This window comes from Hippopotamus amphibius, chromosome 14 (assembly GCF_030028045.1).
Source record: "Hippopotamus amphibius kiboko isolate mHipAmp2 chromosome 14, mHipAmp2.hap2, whole genome shotgun sequence".
Taxonomy (NCBI): Eukaryota; Metazoa; Chordata; class Mammalia; order Artiodactyla; family Hippopotamidae; genus Hippopotamus; species Hippopotamus amphibius.
The window spans coordinates 16,155,052-16,179,321 of NC_080199.1; the positions used below are offsets into that span (position 1 = coordinate 16,155,052).

A 24,270-nucleotide genomic window follows, 5' to 3' on the forward strand; every position below is an offset into this window, starting at 1 on the left:
ACTTTCTGTTTACGCCTGAGCCACCTGCGCCCTCTGCAACAGGCACCTCCAAGCCTGACTGAGACATCAGTGCGCCACTGCTCACTCCCTCCCAGGAGAAGGAGCCACTGTTGTACCCTCTCCCTCCCCAAACACCGACGCTTACAGACGAACAATAAAGGAACCTCTGCTGGTCACAGAATAACGCAAAAAAACCCAAGGACAAGCAACCCCAAAAGTTTGGACAACCATGAGGAAACAAAGAAACACCATGCAGGCAAAGGAGCAAGAAAAAAACCCACAAGACCAAATAAATGAGGAGGAAATAGGAAAAATGCCTGAAAAAGAATTTAGAGTAATGATAGTAAAAATGATACAAAATCTCGATAACAAATTAGAGAAAGTACAAGAAACAGTTCATAAGAACTCAGAAAAACAAACAGCAATGGATAACAAAATAACTGAAATTAAAAATACTCTAGATGCTATAACCAGCAGAATGACTGAGGCAGAAGAACGAATAAGTGAGTTGGAAGATAGAATGGGGGAAATAACTGCCACAGAGCAGGAAAAAGAAAAAATAATAAAAAGATTAGAAGACAGTCTCAGAGACCTCACTGATAACATTAAGCGTACCAACATTCGAATTATAGGCATCCCAGAAGAAGAAGAAAACAAGAAAGGGTCTGAGAAAATATTTGAAGAGGTTATAGTGGAAAACTTCCCCAACATGGGAAAGGAAATAATTAACCAAGTCCAAGAAGCACAGAGAGTCCCATACAGAATAAACCCAAGGAGAAATACACCAAGACACATATTAATCAAACTAACGACAACTAAACACAAAGAAAAAATATTAAAAGCAGCAAGAGAAAAGCAACAAACAACATATAAGGGAAAACCCATCAGGATAACAGCTGACCTTTCCACAGAAACTCTGCAGGCCAGAAGGGAATGGCAGGATATCCTGAAAGTCCTGAAAGAGAGAAACCTACAGCCAAGAATACTCTACCCAGCAAGAATCTCATTCAGATTTGAGGGAGAAATCAAAAGCTTTCCAGACAAGCAAAAGTTAAGAGAATTCAGCACCACCAAACCAGCCTTACAACAAGTGCTAAAGGAACTTCTCTAAGTAGGAAACACAAGAAAAGGAAAACACCTACAAATACAAACTCAAAACAATTCATAAAATGGTAATTGGAACACACATGTCAATAATCACCTTAAATGTAAATGGATTAAATGCTCCAACCAAAAGACACAGACTGGCTGAATGGATACAAAAACAAGAACCTTCTATATGCTGCCTACAAGAAACCCACTTCAGACCAAGGGATACATATAGACTGAAAGTAAAGGGATGGAAAAAGATATTCCATGCAAATGGAAGTCAAAAGAAAGCTGGAGTAGCAATACTCATATCAGACAAATTAGACTTGAAAGTAAAGACTATTAAAAGAGACAAGGAAGGACACTACATAATGATCAAGGGATCCATCCAAGAAGAACATATCACAATGGTAAATATCTATGCCCCCAATATAGGAGCACCTCAATACATAAGGCAAATGCTAACAGCTATAAAAGGGGACATCGACAGGAACACAATAATAGTGGGAGACTTGAACACCCCACTTACATCAATGGACAGATCATCCAAACAGAAAATAAATAAAGACACACAAGCTTTAAATGACACATTAGACCATCTCGACTTAATGGATATTTATAGGACATTCCATCCAAAAACGACAGAATACACGTTCTTCTCAAGTGCACATGGAACATTTTCCAGGATAGATCACATCTTGGGTCACAAATCAAACCTCAGCAAATTCAAGAAAATTGAAATCATATCAAGCATCTTCTCAGACCACAACGCCATGAGACTAGATATCAATTACAGGAAAAAAACTGCAAAAAAGACAAACACATGGAGGCTAAACAATTCACTCTTAAACAACCAAGGAATCACTAAAGAAATCAAAGAGGAAATCAAAAAATATCTAGAAACAAATGACAACGAAAACACAACAACCCAAAACCTATGGGATGCAGCAAAAGCAGTTCTAAGGGGGAAGTTTATAGCAATACAGTCCTACCTTAAGAAACAAGAAAATGATCGAATAAACAACCTAACCTTACACCTAAAACAACTAGAGAAAGAAGAACAAAGAAACCCTAAAGTGAGCAGAAGAAAAGAAATCATAAAGATCAGAGCAGAAATAAATGAAAAAGAAAGGAAAGAAACCATAAGAAAAATCAATAAAACTAAAAGCTGGTTCTTTGAGAAGATTAACAAAATTGATAAACCATTAGCCAGACTCATCAAGAAAAAAAGGGAGAAGATGCAAATCAACAGAATTAGAAAGGAAAAAGGAGAAGTAACAACGGACACCTCAGAAATACAAAAGATCATGAGAGACTACTACAAGCAACTCTATGCCAATCAATTGGATAACCTGGAAGAAATGGATACATTCTTAGAAAAATACAATCTTCCAAGACTGAACCAGGAAGAAATAGAAACCATGAACAGACCAATCACAAGTATGGAAATTGAGGCAGTGATTAAAAATCTCCCAACACACAAAAGCCCAGGACCAGATGGGTTCACAGGCGAATTCTATCAAACATTTCGAGAAGAGTTAACACCTATCCTTCTCAAACTCTTCCAAAATATTGCAGAAGGCGGAGCACTCCCAAACTCATTCTACGAGGCTACCACCACCCTGATACCAAAACCAGGCAAAGATGTCACAAAAAAAGAAAACTATAGACCAATATCACTGATGAATATAGATGCAAAAATCCTCAACAAAATACTAGCTAACAGACTGCAACAGCACATTAAAAAAATCATACACCATGATCAAGTGGGGTTTATCCCTGGGATGCAAGGATTCTTCAATACATGCAAATCAATCAATGTGATACATCATATCAACAAATTGAAGGATAAAAACCATATGATCATTTCAATAGATGCAGAAAAAGCTTTTGACAAAGTTCAACATCCTTTTATGATAAAAGCTCTCCAGAAAATGGGCATAGAAGGAAATTACCTCAACATAATAAAAGCCATATATGCAAAACGAAAAGCCAACATTGTTCTCAATGGAGAAAAACTGGAAGAATTCCCCCTAAAAACAGGAACAAGACAAGGGTGTCCACTCTCACCACTATTATTCAACATAGTTTTGGAAGTTTTAGCCACAGCAGTCAGAGAAGAAAAAGAAATTAAAGGAATCCAAATTGGAAAAGAAGAAGTACAATTGTCACTCTTTGCAGATGACATGATATTATATATAGAAAACCCTAAAGACTCTACCGGAAAACTGCTAGCACTAATTGATGAGTTTAGTAAAGTAGCAGGATACAAAATTAATGCACAGAAATCTCTTGCATTCCTATACACTAACAACGGAAGAGCAGAAAGAGAAATTAAGGAAACTCTCCCATTCACCACTGCAACCAAAAGAATAAAATACCTAGGAATAAACCTGCCTAAGGAGGCAAAAGATCTGTATGCAGAAAACTTTAACACATTGATGAAAGAAATCAAAGACGACACAAACAGATGGAGAGACATACCATGTTCCTGGATTGGAAGAATCAACATCGTGAAAATGTCTGTACTACCCAAAGCAATTTACAGATTCAATGCAATCCCGATCAAATTACCAATGGCATTTTTCACAGAACTAGAGCAAGAAATCTTACGATTTGTATGGAAACGCAAAAGACCCCGAATAGCCAAAGCAATCTTGAGAAGGAAAAATGGAGTTGGTGGAATCAGGCTTCCTGACTTCAAACTATACTACAAGGCCATAGTGATCAAGACAGTATGGTACTGGCACAAAAATAGAAAGGAAGATCAATGGAATAGAATAGAGAACTCAGAAGTAAGCCCAAACACATATGGGCACCTTATCTTTGACAAAGGAGGCAAGAATATACAATGGAAAAAAGACAGCCTCTTCAATAAGTGGTGCTGGGAGAACTGGGCAGCAACATGCAAAAGAATGAAATTAGAACACTTCCTAACACCATACACAAAAGTAAACTCCAAATGGATTAAAGACCTACATGTAAGGCCAGACACTATCAAACTCCTAGAGGAAAACATAGGCAGAACACTATATGACATCCATCAAAGCGCCATCCTTTTTGACCCACCTCCTAGAATCATGGAAATAAAATCAAGAATAAACGAATGGGACCTCATGAAACTTAAAAGCTTTTGCACAGCAAAAGAAACCATAAACAAGACTAGAAGGCAACCCTCAGAGTGGGAAAAAATAATTGCCTATGAAACAACAGACAAAGGATTAACCTCCAAAATATACAAGCAGCTCATGAAGCTTAATACCAAAAAAGCAAATAACCCAATCCACAAATGGGCAGAAGACCTAAATAGACATTTCTCCAAAGAAGACATACAGATGGCCAACAAACACATGAAAAGATGCTCCACATCACTCATCATCAGAGAAATGCAAGTCAAAGCCACAATGAGGTATCACCTCACACCAGTCAGAATGGCCATCATCACAAAGTCTGGAAACAACAAATGTTGGAGAGGGTGTGGAGAAAAAGGAACTCTCCTGCACTGTTGGTGGGACTGTAAATTGGTACAGCCACTATGGAAAACAATTTGGAGGTTCCTTAAAAAACTACAAATAGAACTACCATATGATCCAGTAATCCCACTCCTGGGCATATACCCAAAGAAAACCATAATCCCAAAAGAAACTTGTACCATAATGTTTATTGCAGCACTCTTTACAATAGCCAGGACATGGAAGCAACCTAAATGCCCATCAACAAATGAATGGATACAGAAGATGTGGCATATATATACCATGGAATATTACTCAGCTATAAAAAGGGATGAGATGGAGCTATATGTAATGAGGTGGATAGAACTACAGTCTGTCATACAGAGTGAAGTAAGTCAGAAAGAGAAGGACAAATATTGTGTGCTAACTCACATATATGGAATCTAAAAATGGTACTGTTGGACTCAGTGACCAGAACAAGGATGCAGATACAGAGAATGGACTGGAGAACTCGAGGTATGGGAGGGGGCGGGGGGTGAAGGGGAAACTGAGACGAAGCGAGAGAGTAACACAGACATATATATACTACCAACTGTAAAATAGTCAGTGGGAAGTTGCTGTATAACAAAGGGAGTCCAACTCGAGGATGGAAGATGCCTTTGAGGACTGGGGCGGGGAGGGTGGGGGGGGCTTGGGGGGGGCGTCAAGGAAGGGAGGGAAGATGGGGATATGTGTATAAAAACGGATGATTGAACCTGGTGTACCCCCCAAAAAAAAAAAAAAAATAAATAAATAAATAAATAAATAAATAAATAAAGAAGTTCTTTTCAGGAAAGAGCTCTCTGCGGGAGGCCCCTTGTGTCTTGTCAGTAACCTTAAACCAGGCACCCCCATGCTCTACTCATCTCGGGCCCTAGCCCATCTTTCAAATCTTTTGATCACAAAATACTTTGCCTAACTTATTGGTCCCTTCCACAGATCAAACAAGTAGAAATGAAGTATAAGTAATCAACAGATGACCAGATCTCTTCCCTAGCTTCCCCTTCAGTAATCTCGAGAATAAACTGTGTGAACAAGATAACATCCAGAGAAACATCACAAGAAGCCGACAGGCCTGCACACACGTCTGCACACAGTGGGGGATGGCAACGACTCTGACTCCCAACTCAGCGATTAACTGGGATTACTTCTCGTTTTCTTTTTAAAAACTTTCATGGCCGAGCAGAATCTTCAGAGGTGGTTTTGGGGGACACTGAGTCCACCATCTCCCCAGATTGCTGGCATTCTGATTAAAAGCAACTTTCCTTTCTACCAACATTTGCCTCTCTCTCAAATATTGATGTTTGATTGGCAAGCAGCCAGACCTGATTTGGTAACAATGGTGGAGTCAACTCATGACAGAAAGATCTAAGTGTCCCCCATCCTTGCCACCTGACATCTACCAGGAATCCCACCTTGGGATTGTTAAGGAATTCTCTCAAAAAATGAAACTATTTCTCTCAATGTGGTCTGAACAGAAAAGTTAAAAGGATCTTCATGGTTGAGTCAAGTTTCCCATGGTACATTCTGCATATGAGTGGTATACTAAAGAGAAAAAAAAAATTTAATTATTGCAGGAAGTATGGTTCTCTAAAGATATAACCTTACCAGCATTTTACCATTTTGGAAGATCTAAAGATTTCAAAAAAGTCAAAAAGAACAACAAATTCAAACAGGGCAAACTGTACCTCACACATTAGTAAACCTGGATCCTATTTTGGCTTTTCTTTCCTAAATTTAATCCTATAACTACCAGACCAGTCAAGTGCATTTTCTTCAATGTCATAAATGTTCTGCAGTCAATAAAAACTCAGGAAAAACAGGACACAACATAACATCTTATTTCCCCCAGACTATGGGTATAGGTGGTGTTTATGGTTATATTAGTCTATCTTCATAAAACTGTAATCACAAGATTAGAAAACAAACAAACAAACAAACAAATTTTTAACTGCCAAAGGTAATCTGAAATTACATTGGGGTAGCAGGGGTCAATTCAGTGAATATTCGTTTTCAAAAAATATTATAAAGCAAGAACAAAACTCAGGCTATACTTGAAGTTAAAGAACAAAAAGTAAATACGCTTCAAATTAAGAAACTAACAGATTGATGAGTGATGACCAATAAGCAGGGGACACAGAATTACAAAGTCAAATAACAAAATGCCAACGGTGAATAGGCAACGTTTTCAGGGATCCTGAATGCTGTAGCATTTCTATGAATGTGATCCTGAATTGTGCTCCTCATGGAGTCCAATCCAGAGAGACAGGAATTCTGAGTTAGGATTAAATATGGTATTGGTATTTGGTGATAGCATTAAAGGTACACAAAATCTGAAGTGTAAGATTTGGATTGTGATGCAAGTGGTTGTACTGAAAATTACAAAAATTACAAAATGGAAGATGTCAGTGTGGTCACCACCCCCTCCACCACAAGGAAGAGGACTTACTGAGTATTCTTTCCGTGCAACATATTCATGATATGATGGGACTGATCAAAAGTGTGACTGTGGCAAGGCTTTTCTCGCTTTTCCTTCTGAGTTGACTTTGGTAATCCTTGTATATGTAAACTGGTCTTCTTTAAACCTGATGCCCTAACTTTGAAGAAATAATGTCACACTTGCCCCTGACTCAGATGACATCTCATCACTAATCTGGTTTTTGACTTTCCTTCAGGTTGTCCTTATATGCCTGATGAGCAATAAGGGCGGTGAGGTGAAAATGTTTTCCAGAAAACATTATTTTTTGGGACTCTTCATTTATGAATCAGGATGGTTATGAGAATGATATGAATATGAAGGCCTTCCGTAGTGTAATCATATAATTAAGTTATAATTAAGTAATAGAATGGAAGAAAGACAATAGAGGCAGTAGACAATACCTAGGAGTTACAACTGGAGACACTGAAAATATATGCATATTAGATAATAGTGTAATATTACTATAAATTTCTTCAGTGAGAAAACAGTATAATGTTACATAGGAGAATTTTCTTGTTCTTAAAACGTACATGTTTACATATTTAGGATGACTTGCAAGTCTTAATGAAAATTTCTGCAACTTACTTTCAAACAGTTCAGCAACATATAGATTGTAGAAGAAAGAAAGCAAATATGGAAAAGTATTAACAACTGGTGAATCTAGGTGTCTTTATCATACTATTCCTTCCACGTTCCTATGATTTGAAAATTAAAAAAAAAAAAAAAACTTGGGGGCTTGCCTGGCCTGCCAATTGGGCAACCTTCTGAACTTAATCTATTTTAGCTTCCTAACCTCTAAATAAGACTATAATACTGTAATAATAAAGGTGTCTACTTCCTAACACGGTTAGAGTATAACCTAAGCCAGTGAGGGTAGAATTTACAACAGTATTTGATACAAAGAGATCAATTGCCCATTATTAATAATGCTGTCAGCTGGCCTCTCTCCATGTTCTGCTTTATCTTTCTCCTTTACATGTATCAGTACTGGGACTTTGTTACATAAAAACTGGCTTGTTTTTCATCTTCTCCATAACAATATAAGCACCAAAAGGGTAGAGACCTTGTCTCTTTCCATGATTGTAATAGCCCCAGAATCTGTAACAATGTCTGTCTAAACAGCTCTCAAAAGATATTTTCTGGCTGTATAAATAAAGCCACAAGTGACTCTCATCTGTGACATATCTGTTCTTATAAATTAAAAAATAAATCCATATAGATTGATAATTTATATATAATACTATTTTCTTATTAAATATCATTGTAAAAGAAATATATTCCTTATAACAATTAACTGGTTCCAAGATATCATCACATTATACTTTAAACTGTAGAAAACACTTTAAAATTATAACTTAAGGAAAATGGAGCAAATAACACTATTCAAAACTATACATCCCAGAGGGACAGAGAAAAGATGGCAGAGTAGGAAGACGTGGAGTTCACTTCTCCTCACAACTAGATCACTTACACCTAAGGGGATGAGAGGAATCCTTGTGCGACCAGGTAGGACGTGGGAGGGAAGGAGGGAGGGAAGAAAGTGGAGACAGGAAGGGGGGGTTGGGGGAGGGGAGAGGCTCCCATGCTTGGTGGAGCCCACTCACCTTCAGGGGATTGGGGAATTCGAGGGGAATGTGGCCAGTGTCACCCCCGTCCACTTGGCCTGGCAAGCCTACTGAGGTCCTGGGCCTGAACCCTTCCCCTGAGAGCCCCCTCCAGCCATGTGGGTCCCCAGGCCTGAGCCACGCCCCCCGACCCCCGCACAGTAAGGGCTTTTCCAGCATGCAGATCCTGGGCCCAAGCCCTGCCTCTGCCAAAGCCTCCTCTGGCCACAAAGGTCCTGACAGCCTGAGCACCAAATCTGACAGGGCCTCCTCTGGCCAGGCTGGCCTATGTGTGCTTTGAGCCAGCTCCAGGAACAGATGCTGGTGAGAGGAGCACATGCAAAGTTGGGGCTGACACAGTGGGTTCAGAGATGTATCTGCAGGTCTTGTAGACCTATTGGTGAGGTGGAGGGAGGCTGCAGCTCACCGTGGGGGCAAGGACACTGATAGAGGAGGCACCAGGGAACTTTTCATTTTATTATGATTATGATTATAATTATGATTATTATTGCTGTTGTGCTTCTGTTTTGTTGTTTTTTCACTTTTATTGCTATTTTATCTAATATATTTTTTATTTTTTAAATTTTATCTTATTTTTTACTCTTTGTTATTGCTCTACTCTCTTCTGTTTGTTGCTTTTTTGGTTTGTTTGTTTCTTTTTCTTTTGCTGTAGCATCCAGCTTGCAGGGTCTTGGATCCCAGGCCAGGGGTTGGGCCTGAGCTCCTGTGGTGGGAGTGCAGAGTCCAAACCAGTGGACTAACAGAGAACTTCAGGTCCCAGGGAATATTAATCAGTGTGAAGTCTCCCGGAGGTCCTCATCTCAGCACCAAGACCCAGCTCCACCCAACTGCCTGCAAACTTCAGTGCTTGATGCCTCAGGCCAAACAACCAGCAAAACGGGAAGACAACCACACTCATCAGTAAACATGAGATGACAAAAAATTATGTTACAAATGAAGGAGCAAGGTAAAAACCTACAAGACCAAATAAATAAAGAGGAAATAGGCAACCTGTCTGAAAAATAATTCAGAGGAATGATAGTAAAGATGATCCAAAATATGGGAAATAGAATGGAGGCACAGATTGGGAAAATACAAGAAATGTTTAACAAGGACCTAGAAGAACTAAAGTACAAACAGTAATGAACAACACAATAACTGAAATGAAAAATACACTAGAAGGAATGGATAGCTGAATAACTGAGGCAGAAGAATGAATAAGTGAGCTGGAAGATAGAACGGTGGAAATAACTGCTGAGAAGCAAGAAAAATGAATGAAAAGAAATGAGGACAGTCTCAGAGACCTCTGGAACAACATTAAATGCACCAACATTCAAATTACAGGGGTCCCAGATGAAGAAGAAAAAGAGAAAGGGTCTGAGAAAATATCTGAAGAAAATCTAGTCAAAAACTTCCCTAACATGGGAAAGGAAATAGCCACCCAAGTCCAAGAAGCACAGAGAGTCCCATACAGGATAAACCCAAGGAGAAATACACCAAGACACATATTAATCAAACTAACAAAACTTAAATTCAAAGAAAAAATATTAAAAGCAGCAAGGAAAAAGCAAAAAATAACATACAAGGGAATACCCATAAGGTTATCAGTTGATTTTTCAGCAGAAACTCTGCAGGCCAGAAGGGAGTGGCATGATATATGTAAAGTAATGAAAAATTTACAACCAAGATTACTCTATTCAGCAAGCATTTCATTCAGATTTGATGGAGAAATAAAAAGCTTTACAGACAAGGAAAAGCTAAGAGAATTCAGCATCACCAAACCAGCTTTACAATAAATGCTACAGGAACTTCTCTAGGCAGGAAACACAAGAGAAGAAGAAGAAAAAGACATACAAAAATAAACCCAAAACAATGAAGAAAATGATACAGGAACATACATATCAATAATTACCTTAAATGTAAATTGGTTAAATGCTACAACCAAAGACATAGACTGGCTGAATGCATACAAAAGCAAGACCTATATACATGCTGTCTACAAGAGATCCACTTCAGACCTAGGGACACATACAGACTGAAAGTGAAGGGATGCAAAAAGATATTCTATGCAAATAGAAATGAAAAGAAAGCTGGAGTAGCAATACTCCTATCAGATACACTAGACTTTAAAGTAAAGACTGCTACAAGAGACAAGGAAGGACACTATATAATGATAAAGGGATCAATTTAAGAAGAAAACATAACAATTCTAAATATATATGTATCCAACATGTGAACACCTCAAAACATGAGGGAAATGTTAACACCATAAAAGAGGAAATTGATAGTAACACAATAATAGTGGGGGAATTTAACACCTCAAAACATGAGGGAAATGTTAACACCATAAAAGAGGAAATTGATAGTAACACAATAATAGTGGGGGACTTTAACACCTCAGTTACACCAATGGACAGATCATCCAAACAAAAAATAAATGACACACAAGCTTTAAATGACATAATAGACCAGATAAACTTAATTGACATTTATAGAACATTCCATCTGAAAACAACAGAAGACACTTTCTTCTCAAGTGCACATGGAACATTCTCCAGGATAGATCATATCTTGGGTCACAAATCAAGCCTCAGTAAATTTAAGAAAATTGAAATCATATCAAGCAGCATTTTGACCACAAGGCTATGAGATTAGAAATCAATTACAGGAAAAAACCCCCTAAAAAACAAAAGCACATGGAGGCTAAACAATATGCTACTAAATAACCAAGCAATCACTGAAGAAATCAAAGAGGAAATCAAAACATATGTAGAAAAAAATGACAATGAAAATACAATGACCCCAAATCTACGGGACGCAACAAAAGCGGTCTTAAGAGGGAAATTTATGGCAAGTCAATCCTAGATCAAGAAACAAGAAAAATCTCAAAGAACCTAACCTTACACTAAAGCAACTAGAGAAAGATAAATAAACAAAACACAAAGTTAGTAGAAGAGTTCATAATAATCCTAGCATAAATAAATGAAATAGAAAAGAAGAAAACAACAGCAAAAATCAATGAAACTAAAAGTTGGTTCTTTGAGACGTTAAACAGAATTGATAAAGCTTCAGCCAGACTCATCAAGAAAAAAAGGGAGAGGACTCAAATCAATGAAATTAGAAATGAAAAAGGTGAAGTTACAGTGGAAAACACACAAATACAAAGGATCGTGAGTGACTACTACAAACAACTATATGCCAATAAAATGGACAACCTGAAAGAAATGGACAAATTCTTAGAAAGGTACAAACTTCCAAGATTGAACCAGGAAGAAACAGAACATACGAACAAACCAATCACAAGTAATAAAACTGAAACTGCAATTAAAAATCTTCCAACAAACAAATGTCCAGGACCAGAGAGCTTCACAGGTGAATCCTATCAATCATTTAAAGAAGAGCTAACACCCATCCTTCTCAAACTCCCAAGCTCGTTTTATGGGGCCACCATCACCCTGATACCAAAACCAGAAAAAGATATCACAAAAAAGAAAATTACAGACCAATATTACAGATAAACATAGAAAAATCCTCAACAAAATACTAGCATATAGAATCCAACAACATGTTAAAATGATCATACACCATGAACAAGTGGGATTTATCCCAGGGATGCAAGGATTCTTCAATATATGCAAATCAATCAACCTGATACACCATATTAACAAACTAAAGAATAAAAACAATATGATCATCTCAATACATGCAGAAAGAGCTTTTGACAAAATTCCACACCCATTTATGATAAAAACTCTCCAGAAAGTGGGCATAGAGGAAACCTATCTCAGCATAATAAAGGCCATATACAACAAACCCACAGCAAACTTTACTCTCAGTGGTGAAAAACTGAAAGCATTTTCTTTAAGATCAGGAACAAGACAAGGATGCCCACTGTCACCACTATTATTCAACATAGTTTTGGAAGTCCTAGCTACAACATCAGAGAAGGAAAAGAAATAAAAGGAATACACATTGGAAAAGAAGAAGTAAAATTGTCACCATTTGCAGATGACATGATATTCTACATAGAAAATCCTAAAGATACCACTAGAGAACTACTAGAGCTAATCAATAAATTTGGTAAAGTTGCAGGATACAAAATTAACACACAGAAATCTTGCATTCCTATATACTAACAATGAAAGGTCGGAAAGAGAGATTAAAATACCTAGGAATAAACCTATCCAAAGAGGCAAAAGACCTGTACTCAGAGAAGTATAAGACACTGACGAAAGAAATCAAGATGACAAAAACAGATGGAGAGATACTCCATGTTCTTGGATTGGAAGAATCAATATTGTTAAAATGACTATACTACCCAAAGCAATTTACAGATTCAAAGCAATCCCTGTTAAATTACCAATGGAATTTTCCACAGAACTGGAACAAAGAATTGTATAATTTGTATGGAAACACAGAGAACTCTGTATAGCCAGAGCAATATTGAGAAAGAAAAACAGAGCTGGAGGAATCAGGCTCTCTGACTTTGGACTACACTACAAAACTACAATCATCAAGACAGTAGGTACTGGCACAAAAACAGAAATATAGATCAATGGAAAAGGAAAGAAAGCTCAGAGATAAACCCACAGATCTATGGTCACCTAATTTATGACAAAGGGGGCAAGATTATACAATGGAGGGACTTCCTTGGTGGCACAGTGGATAAGACTCTTCACTCCTAATGTAGTGGGCCTCGGTTTGATCCCTGGTCAGGGAATGCATGCTGCAAATAAGAGTTCGCATGCCACAACTAGGAGCCCTGGAGTCACAACTAAGGTGCCAGCGAGTTGCAACTAAGGAGCCTGCTTGCTGCAACTAAGACCCAGCCCCAAACAAATAAGTAAATAAATATAAAAGAAGAATATACAATGGAGAAAAAACAGTCTCTTCATTCAATAAGTGGTGCTGCAAAACTGGACATGTAAAAGAATGAAATTAGAACACTCCCTAACACCATACACAAAAATAAACTTGAAGTGGATTAAAGACATAAATGTAAGGCCGGACTCTATAAAGCTCTTAGAGGAAAACAAAGGCAGAACACTCTGACATAAATCGCAGCAAGATCTTTTTTGATGCAACTCCTAGAGTAATGAAAATAAAAACATAAATAAACTAATGGGACCTAATGAAACATAAAAACTTTTCCACAGCAAAGGAAACCATAAACAAGATGAAAAGACAACCCTCAGAATGGGAGAATATATTTGCAAATGAAGCAACTGACAAGGGATTTGTCTCCAAAATATACAAACAGCTCACATAGCTCAATATTAAAAGACAAAGAACCCAATCAAAAAAATGGACAGGAGCCCTAAACAGGCATTTATCCAAAGAAGACATACAGATGGTCAACAGGCACATGAAAAAATGTTGAGCGTTGCTAATTTTGAGAGAAATGCATATCAAAACTACAATGAGGTATCACCTCACACCAGTCAGAATGGCCATCGTCAAAGAATCTGCAAGCAATAAATGCTAGAGAGGGTGTGGAGAAAAGGGAACCCTCCCACACTGTTGGAAGGAATGTAAATTGGTACAGCCACTATGGAGAACAGTATGGAGGTTCCTTAAAAAGCTAAAAATAGAACTACCATATGACCCAGCAATTCCACCTGGGTATACACCCAGAGAAAACTATAATTCAAAAAGGTACATGCACTCCAATGTTCACTGTAGCACTATTTACAACAGCCAAGACAAGGAAGCAACCTAAAAGTCCATCAACAGAGGAATGGATAAAGAAGATGTGGTACATATACACAATGAAATATTACTCAGCCATGATAAAGAATGAAATTGTGCCATCTGAAGACACATGGTTGGACCTAGAGACTGTCCTACAGAGTGAAGTAAGTCAGAAAGAGTAAAGCAAATATCGTATATTAACGCATATATGTAGAATCTAGAAAAATGGTACAGATGAACCTATCTGCAGAGCAGGAAGAGAGACACAGACATAGAGAATGCACGTATGGACACAGCAGGGGGTGGTGTGGGATGAATTGGGAGACTGGGCTTGACGTATGTGCACTGCCATGTGTAAAATAGATAGTGGGAACCTGCTGCATACTGCAGGGAGCTCAGCTTGGTGCCTTGTGGTGACCTAGATGGGTTGGATGGCGGGGAAGGGGGGAGGATACCAAGAGGGAGGGGATATATGTATACGTATAGCTGATTCACTTCATTGTACACCAGAAACTAACACAACATTGCAAAGCAACTGTACCCCAATTTAAAAAAAAATAAAATATACATCCCACTATAAAATGCTTCAGATTGTTTTTGAGCATGGGAAAATAATAAACTACAACAAAACTGAAAATAACAAACTGAACTTATAAAACACCCCATTTCTATCACAAACATTCTCAAACTAACCTACTGTGTGTAATGTATCTACCAACCAGGTGCCAGCACCCCTCACGGGAGGTCAGCATAGATGTCAGATGGTTTCTACATTTTGTGGAACCTTCTTACTTTTCAAAACGAAATGCTCGTGTGGGCTGGAAAGAGACAATAAAATGCAATAAACAGATGGGGAAGAGCTTTTCCTAGAGCAGAGCCAACATTAAATGAAGTAAAGAGAGAGCCCATTCACCTAAATACAAGACCCAGGGAGATGGAAATGAGACCTGTCGCCAAAGCAAGGACTGAATCACGTGATTTCTGATGCACAGGCTGTTGATGCCCAGATTTCTGTATCTTGGTTTCCTGTATGAGGAGCCATACTTGCGTCCTAACAGAGGTAATATCAACGTTGAACATAACTGGAGGATTTCTTCACATTTTTCACGAGACTTACCATACTCAATTGTTTATCCCAGTATCTAAGCTGTTTTGTTTTTACTTTGTTATTTTTTAACAGAAGCAACACAGCACTGATTCATTTCCAGAGTTTTATCTCCTGCGATCCTTTCACCTTTGAATGATAAACTGTTTCATGTTCAGTTATCTTCATCTTTTCAGTTATTTCATCTTCAGTAATTTACGTTATATTTGTAGAACTGCACTTGCCTTTTAGGTGCCCTATTCAGATTACTTTCTGATGAACTTTCTTCAGTTTACAGTAGGCTGGCTATTTTTCAGTATATGAAAAACATATTTTCAGAATATCTTGAAAAATAACCAAATGAGACAGACAGCATCCATATGACTGTCTCCCTTCTGAATGTCCATCTCAGCTAAGGGAGGAGGAGGAGACAGAAAAGCACCTTTTCCTTTTGATTGAAGTTAAACAGTGGTGCCCTCTTACTCAGGCTCAGGCCAAGTCTATGAGTTTGGGTTCATATTATCAGTTTGGCACATTTATAAACCAATGACTGGGGGTGGTTTCATCTCTTACTCTGTTTCTCTAGGAACTACTTCTTCATGACCTGTGTACGTTTTTCAACCAAATCCTTCACTGAAAAACACACAAAAGTCATAAACAATTCCTAGAGAAACACAATGATGGGATAATTTCTCACTAAGAGACATCACTAAAGTAACAGGGTCAATTCTAAAAGGAATACATAGAAACCACACATCTCATTTCGTGAAATAAACACATTTGTTGTTACAGAAAGTTCCAAATGTAGTTTCAATAAAGGTAGATCTTAGTATCATGTGCCACTTCTACCATCTCATCGTTTGTAGATTTGAGAGGCTACTAATTTTACTCTAATCTTGGCTCCTACAAATGAATTAAGTATAAGTTAGAGCCAAGTTCTAAGATAGTTTTTAACAGAATTTGTCTCCAAAGTAGCGTTTCTTCTCTGTCCATGGAACAATGTGTTCTAAAATTCTAGAATAATTTTACTACCTGAGGATCTGTGAAGAGAGATTGCAAGTTTGGAAACAAACAGGAAAATAAGGTACCCATGTTTCCAGTTTTTTTTAAAGTATGTGACAATTTCACCATTAAATTTACCCTATGAGTTTAAGAGCAGTGGATCATCCTACCTTTCTTCATATTTGAAGGTTAACTGCTCTCCCCACCTCTTCTCGTCCAGAATTTCACTATAGAAAGACTCACAATATTAAATGAAATCAGAGGTGTACTGCTTCTCTAGTAAAAGAAGGTGAAACAATTGATCTGCTTTAGGAAAATAAAATCCCCACAGTTGCTGGAAAGCACGGTGGGTCTGTACAAACTCAGTGCCGACATGCCTTCAGAAACTAGAATTACTGGAAGGAAATTGTCAGGCCTCTAAATCTGCTTGCTCACAGCCAAAGCTCATCTATATATTAAAGATCTCAGCGCTATCTCTGGAAGGGTGACAGTAAATGACAAAATGCACCAATTCAAAAGAGCAACAATGTGAACAATTGGTCATGGGATTTGTGCAAAACAACAAGAAAAAAAAAAACACAATTTCTTTTAAAGAAATAAACCACACCTCTGAACTGAAGAAATTAATCAAACATTTAGTACCTATTATTAACTGCTTCATTTTGAAAAGACTGAGCCAGGTGCTATGAGGAATTAAAAGTCTGTCTTTGTCCTAGAGGAAAACATAGGAAGAACACTCTTCAACATAAATCATAGCAAGATCTTTTTTGATCCACCCCCTAGAGTAATGGAAATAAAAACAAAAATAAATAAGTGGGACCTAATGAAACTTCAAAGCTTCTGCACAGCTTATACGAAACTATAAGCAAGACAAAAAGACAACCTTCAGAATGGGAGAAAATATTTGCAAATGAATCAACAAAGGATTAACCCTTCAAAATATAAAAACAGTTCATCCAGCTCAATGTCAAAAAAACAAACAACCCAATCAAAAAATGAGCAGAAGACCTAAATAGGCATTTCTCCAAAGAAGACAAACAGATGGCCAAGAGGCACATGAAAAGCTGCTCAACATCACTAATTATTACAGAAATGAAAATCAAAACTACAATGAGGTATCACCTCACACCGGTTAGAATGGGCATCATCAGAAAATCTGCAAACAGTAAATGCTGGAGAGGGTGTGGAGAAAAGGGAAACCCCTTGCACTCTTGGAGGGAATGTAAATTGATACAGCCACTATGGAGAACAGTATGGAGGTTCCTTGAAAAACTAAAAATAGAGTTACCATATGACCCAGCAATCCCACTGCTAGGTATATACCCAGAGAACATCATAATTCAAAAAGACACATGCACTCCAATGTTCATTGCAGCACTATTTACAATAGGCAGGACATGGAAGCAACCTAAATGTCCATCAACAGATGAATGGATAAAAAAGATGTGGTACATATATACAATGGAATATTACTCAGCTGTAAAAAGCAATTAAATTGGGACATTTTTAGAGACATGGATGGACCTAGAGACTGTTATACAGAGTGAAGTGAGTCAGAAGGAGAAAAACAAATGTCATATATTAACACATATATGTGGAATATAGAAAAATGGTACATATCAACTGGTTTGTAAGGCAGAAATACACAGATGTAGAGAACAAACATATGGACACCAAGTGGGGAAAGCGGGGAGGATTGGGGGTCAATGAATTGGCAGATTGGGATTGCCATATATACATTACTAATAAGAAAAAAAATACCAAATTGTGCACTTTAAATATATGCAGTTTATTGTATGTCAACTGTATCTCAATAAAAGTTCTTAAAAAATAAATAAATAAAAATAAACATTAAAAAAAAAATCTGTCTATGGTTTAGAGGTCGAGATACAGTTCCTGCTATCATTAACTCAGAATCAATTTTCAAAACTAGGGTAAATACACAAAACAATTAGTATTAAAATATACAAACAAGCAGTACCTTACCAGTCAAAATCCTTTTCATGTAAGGGTAAGGAAATTCAAAGAAGTGGTCCAAAGGAAAACACTACACAAATAATGGAACATTCTCTAGAAATGAACTTATCACTATAAAAACTGAGCAAAACATCCAGGGTTCTGTTACCTGCATTCACTTTGCAGCATTAAAATGACAGGATTTCCAATAAACATTATTACCACATTCTAGCTGCATAATTTACCTTTATAAACACTTTCTTATGAAAATTCACAGCATTTTATTGGTATGATCTCATGAGTCTTTCAGTTAATAATGAAAACTATTATTGTCTCCACTTAGTAGACGCTCCCTAAGACCAGAGGAATAAAATGAATGTTGCAGGGTAATTAAGGTAATTAATTCACTAGGTCACTAGTAGAATTTGAACCCATAATTTTAACACCTAGTTTAGTGCTCTGCTAGGGACAAGATAATGTGTCTAGTTGCTTTGGCTTCTAGGGGAAAGAGCTAAAATAGAAACAGGAGGCATCACATTGTTGGTTTTCATCCCCAGTAATATACACATTGTAACTTACACATGTACCCCGGTCATCAATGTTCTCCTAGGAGGTAAACTCAGTTAAACCAATAAGCTCCCCATAATTACCTGCAATGTTATGAATGTACATACACATATACTGATTCTAACAAGTTAATTACATTTAGCACATTACCTCTTCTAAGGCATTCCACAGCTCCTCATCCGTATGCTCATTAAAGGGATCCAGATTTTTCCTCATTGTTGCGGTGAATAAAACAGGTTCCTAAATGCCACAAAATAGGGAATATCATTACCTTAACCTCTCTTCATTTTGTTCAAAATCTTACAGAACAGAATTAAAATGCAAAAAAAACCAAAATTCACTATAATCATTAATACTAAGGTCACGAGTCAATAGGATTAAAATGGCGGAGTAGGAGGACGTGCGCTCACTCCCTCTTGCAAGAGCACCGGAATTACAACTAAATGCTGAACAATCATCAACAGAAAGACACTGGAACTCACCAAAAAAGACACCCCACATCCAGAGACAAAGGAGAAGCCGCAATGAGACGGTAGGAGGGGCGCAATCACGTTAAAATCAAATCCCATAAATGCTGGGTGGGTGACTCACAAGCTGCAGAACAGTTATACCACAGAAGTCCACCCACTACAGTGAGGGTTCTGAGCCCCACGTTAGGCTTCCCAACCTGGAAGTCCAGCAACAGGAGGAGGAATCTGCAGAGAATCAGACTTTGAAAGCCAGCGGGATTTGATTGCAGGACCTCCACAGGACTGGGCGAAACGGAGACTCCCCTCTTGGAAGGCTCTAGTAAGCCAGGCCACAAGAGTATGGGCAGCGGAGAAGGGCCCAACTGGCTCCTCTCAGTGAAGGGGGTAGAACAAGGGGATGCACACATGTGGGAACAAGAGGGGATCTGATTCTCCCACATGTGCCCGGGACCTGCTGCAGGGAATCACTAGCCTCCAATCCCGCCTGGCCTGGGGGCTGGACTGTGCCTCCTCACTTCACAAAAGCCTGAGAAGAAAGATGAAAAGGAGAGACATTTCTTTTTCTCCAGTCATGAAGAAGAATAAAGACGAGAACTTCCCGTGTCTTCTTTCCCTATTGCCTTAGTTTTAAGTCTGGTGAGAAAGAAATGGACGCAGAAGACACACGGTGTGCCAACAAAAAAAGACATATCTCAAAGCAAAATCCAAAATTAAAAAAGATAAAAGGAGCATTATGTGCACAAAGTTGATTAAGTGACTGATATGCCTCCAAGCGTTAAAAGTGACTCTCTCATATAACATTTCAAAATGATTACTGAAAAGCCCCGAGATCGAAATTTAAGGTCTCCCTTAAAACTCTGGAGTTCAGGATCAAAGACTAAACAACCATCTAAGCAATGGTTAGTCCTTGTCAGAGGAATAACCATCATTCCACTGCAGATTTGTATTAAAAAGTTTTTATTCTTTGTAATTATCAACTCTAAGATTCCAACATGCGGGCAATTTCTCTTCCTTTAGCTGTTTCCATGAGGTTTACACAAACATCGTGGCCAGGAGAGGGGAGGCTGCTCCCCAGTATTCCTCCCTCTCCTCTGACTCTCCTCCACCTTCCCCCCAAGGCTCTAAACCTGGATTCTACTCTGGGTCCCCAAATAAGAGACTCTTCAAGGACTGGTGTCTGAGGAGCTAAAGGGCCTGAAAGAGCCTAGGTTAATGAACCAGCTTTGAGTCCAACTGGGGGAAGTGAGACAAGGTCTCTGCTTAAAACAACGACGGGAACGTTTCACTGCCCATCATGGCTTATGTGACCTGAATGTTTTTCGCTTCAGGTTCCTCTCATAGAGCAAATTCACATCCTGTATGAGGTGTAAGGCTTGAAGTGTCAACCTGGTTTTCAAAGTACACTCTATAGAGGAGTTACCTGAGTTAATCTACAAAAAACAAAAACAAAAATGCTTTGTTTTTAAATGACAGACCTTTAGTCCTTCCTTGAGCGATGAAAGGGCTCACATGATTAGCACCTTTGGGAACAGTGGTCTCGGTGGTTCAAGAGAACAGGCACAGGGACCCCATTTAAAGTCTTTTTTTAATCATCTATTTCATAATCAGGGCCTCTTTCTATTGTCACCTCCCTCATCTTCTTCTCTTCAGGAAACTCCCTGAAGAGGATGAAGCTCTCCAAAAACTAGGGGACTAAAGTGAGATCCTTTGCAGAGAGAGGAGTCTCTCATTTCTGAGCCTCTGACAGATGCCTGCAGCTGCTTCATGCTGAGAGACCTCAGACATTCTTCAGGCCTTAAGGAGGTTCTGCTAATTATCAAGAAAGCACTGCTGATTGTCATAAAAAGAAAAAAAAACTTAAGTTTAATTACTGCCCATTACAGTAAGCGTCCCCACTTAAGTCTATACTGTCAGTCTTAAAAGGACATATTGGGCAATTACAAGTATTTATTTAGCAGTATTAAACGGAAGAACATAGTTCAGTAAATAAGAGTATTTCTCTGTTATGACATGCCAAATATATATTTCAAAATGAGTAAAATTTCAATAAAAATTTGAAATAAAAGAATGATTTATTATAACATTAACTGATAGAAGCTATGTTTTTCTTGAAAGCCAGCAGGCAATTTGTGAACAATGTCTATTTTAATATGTCAATGTGTTTTATGCACAGTGTTCATTTTGGTTTCTATTCATTTTACTTTCATCACTTGCCAAACTAGAAACCACTGTATTAGCTTCAAAAGGTAATAAAAGTCCTCACAGTAGACACATATCTCAAGGGCAGATAAGGGTCAAATTAATGATCATTTCTGATAGATATTATTATTTACAGTACTCACCTCCAAGCAATGAAGTTAGTAAACTAATCTTATCAATAAGTATTGTAAAAATGCTTGAGGCAGAACACTTAAGTGTAGAGATTTATGGTAGAACATACAATCTTCATTGTAAATATACACTAAATTTATTGGCCCACGCATATTTTTTTTCTGAAGGTTCACAATTAAACCTCATTTAATAAGAGCTGGCACAGCAGACTCAGGGAAACAAACACTGTTTTTCAATGTAATATTTTAAATGGAGCATTAGTTTCAAAACTATTTTTCATCATGGTTCAAAGTTTATACTTTTTAATTTAATCCTTTGTACCGTATTCAGGAGTAAGTTTTTCCTTTATTACTAGCACATAACAAGTTCATATTAGGCATGTGACCCAAAAATAGCCACCCTGAATCAGAGCATTTAGAGTAGTAAATTGATAATCCCTCAACACAACTGCAAGACTAAACTTCAGTCTTATCGGACCTTCTGTATATGCTGCTGCAACACAAGACTGTCACTATCTTACAAAGAAGCCCCACCCACAAAACTTACACTTAAAATGACCCAGGGCCAAGACCAAAAGCCATACAAGTGGTTACAAATGAGGCAGATAAAGCACAATCTTCACCCTAATCATTTCAGTCCCAAATCAGGAAACTGGCCTCTGCTAAAGTATATCAAGAATAGCTACTGCTGTATTTCCTTCAGTCTTAAGAGCTATGTTCTCATTTCTAATCTGAATAGCTACTGCTGTGTTTCCTTCAGTCTTAAGAGTTATGTTCTCATTTCTAATCTGATGACCTTTCTTAAAAGGGCAGCTCATCTCCCTGTTTCAAGAATAAGAGAATCATCTGAAGTCACTTTAAATCTTGGTTTTCTTATTTTTCTTTTTTTTAATCCTGTAGCCTCTGAATACACCCATCATTATCCATATTTAGAAGAAAAGGACATTGTTCGCCAACAAAGGAAAAAGGATTTAAATCCTGTAAAATCCTCTTTCAGGGGCTCCCAGGGAGCAGTTCCAAGGGATTTAATGATGACTTCAGTGTCAGAAACAAAGGGCCAACTGCATTGGGCTAGAACCCAGTTGTGTTTCTTTACTAGGAACAGCATAGCCACCTCCTCTCTTTGAGTTTTGTTCTCAACAAGAAAAAAAGGGAAAGAAAACCAAGCAATCAGGGAGAGCTCTTAGAGAGACAGCTCTGGTTCACCTTCTTCAACCTAGCGAAGAAAACTCAAGGAATGAAAATATCAAAAGTGCAGAGTGGGCTGTTTAAAAAGTACTTAGCTTTTGCTTTGATTTTTTAAAAAAATCTATTAAATATAAAAAATGAATCTGTTTAATCATGGTAAAGATGATGGCTGTTTATCTGTGCCAACCATTGGGCTGCAATCATAAATACTGAACTTGCATGGAATCCCTCTTCAAGAAAAACATTTTCTTTGTGCCAATAGGATAAGGGGCTCTAGGTGTAGAAAATCATTCAAAGAAGTTCTGAAATCCATTTTTCCAGATCCTTCCAGATAAGCAAGCTACTCCCAGAATATAACCTCACCTTAGTGTTCTTTCTGGAGAACATACATAACTACTTAAGCTCCTGAGCACAAAGGACACATACACTTCAGCTACCTGTTCTGTTTAAGGAAATTATCTAGGAAGTACTTTCATTTTTTGTTTGTTCCTGAAATTCTGAACACAAATTAAGGAGTACCTCCTTATGCCCACAGTATTTGTTCTTGGAAGTTCCCCCCAGGACTCCAGGATGGATGGTCTATGCCACCACCCCCCTGCCTCTGGTTGCTATGCAGGTCCTTGCTGCTATCACATCTCCCCCAATTCTGACCTGCTCATGGTGGGGTCAAGAGTGACAGGGATGAACCTGGGAGAGAGAAAGGGAGACATCCCTGGAAGTCCGCTGCTGCTCCCAGGACCACAGGGAGTCAGGGAAGATGAGGTGGGCCTGGCTCATCTAAGAGGAGGCAACTCAAAGAAGCAGCACCGAGACACTCTTTGAAGAGTCTGTACTTAGCTTCCTAGGTTCCCTAAATTGGGATGTTGAGACACAAGCAACATGCTTCTTACTCATTTGGGGGAAGAGGGATGTAAGCTTTCTGCACTTAGACAAGTAACTTCAAGTAACCAAACCAACAGATTTTCTCCACCTCCGCAGCCAGCAAGACATTGTACTGAGAAAGGGCTCTTGGCTGGGGAGGGGTAAGGTTTTGAGTATCTTCCCCTGACACTTGTTAGCCCATGACTCATAAGTGAATAAACTCATTTCTAAACTGATACTGTCCAAATGAGGGGCATAGCAGTAGGAGTAGTATTTTTCAGCTTTGCTCTATACTTATTCACTTTTGTTATGGTTTGGTGAATGAATCCCTTTGAGTGGGATGGTAGAGAAAAATGGGGAAAATATCTGATTAGAACATTATTCAGTTCAACAAACATTTATTGAAAAAAATAAATTTGGAATCTGATAACTTTAAGTTCTGCTTCTACTACTTATTA

The 24,270-nt window shown here is 38.1% G+C and overlaps 1 protein-coding gene across 1 annotated transcript in view; it reads right to left on the reverse strand.

Moving 5' to 3' along the window:
• The window catches only part of LOC130835640 (ATP-binding cassette sub-family C member 4-like), a 172,775-nt gene that overhangs the window by 24,449 nt on the left and 124,056 nt on the right, over positions 1–24,270 (reverse strand). The window contains exon 27 of the mRNA XM_057707278.1: positions 19,114–19,203. Within this exon, the coding sequence (XP_057563261.1) occupies positions 19,114–19,203 (90 nt within the window). The remainder of the gene's footprint in view (positions 1–19,113; positions 19,204–24,270) is intronic.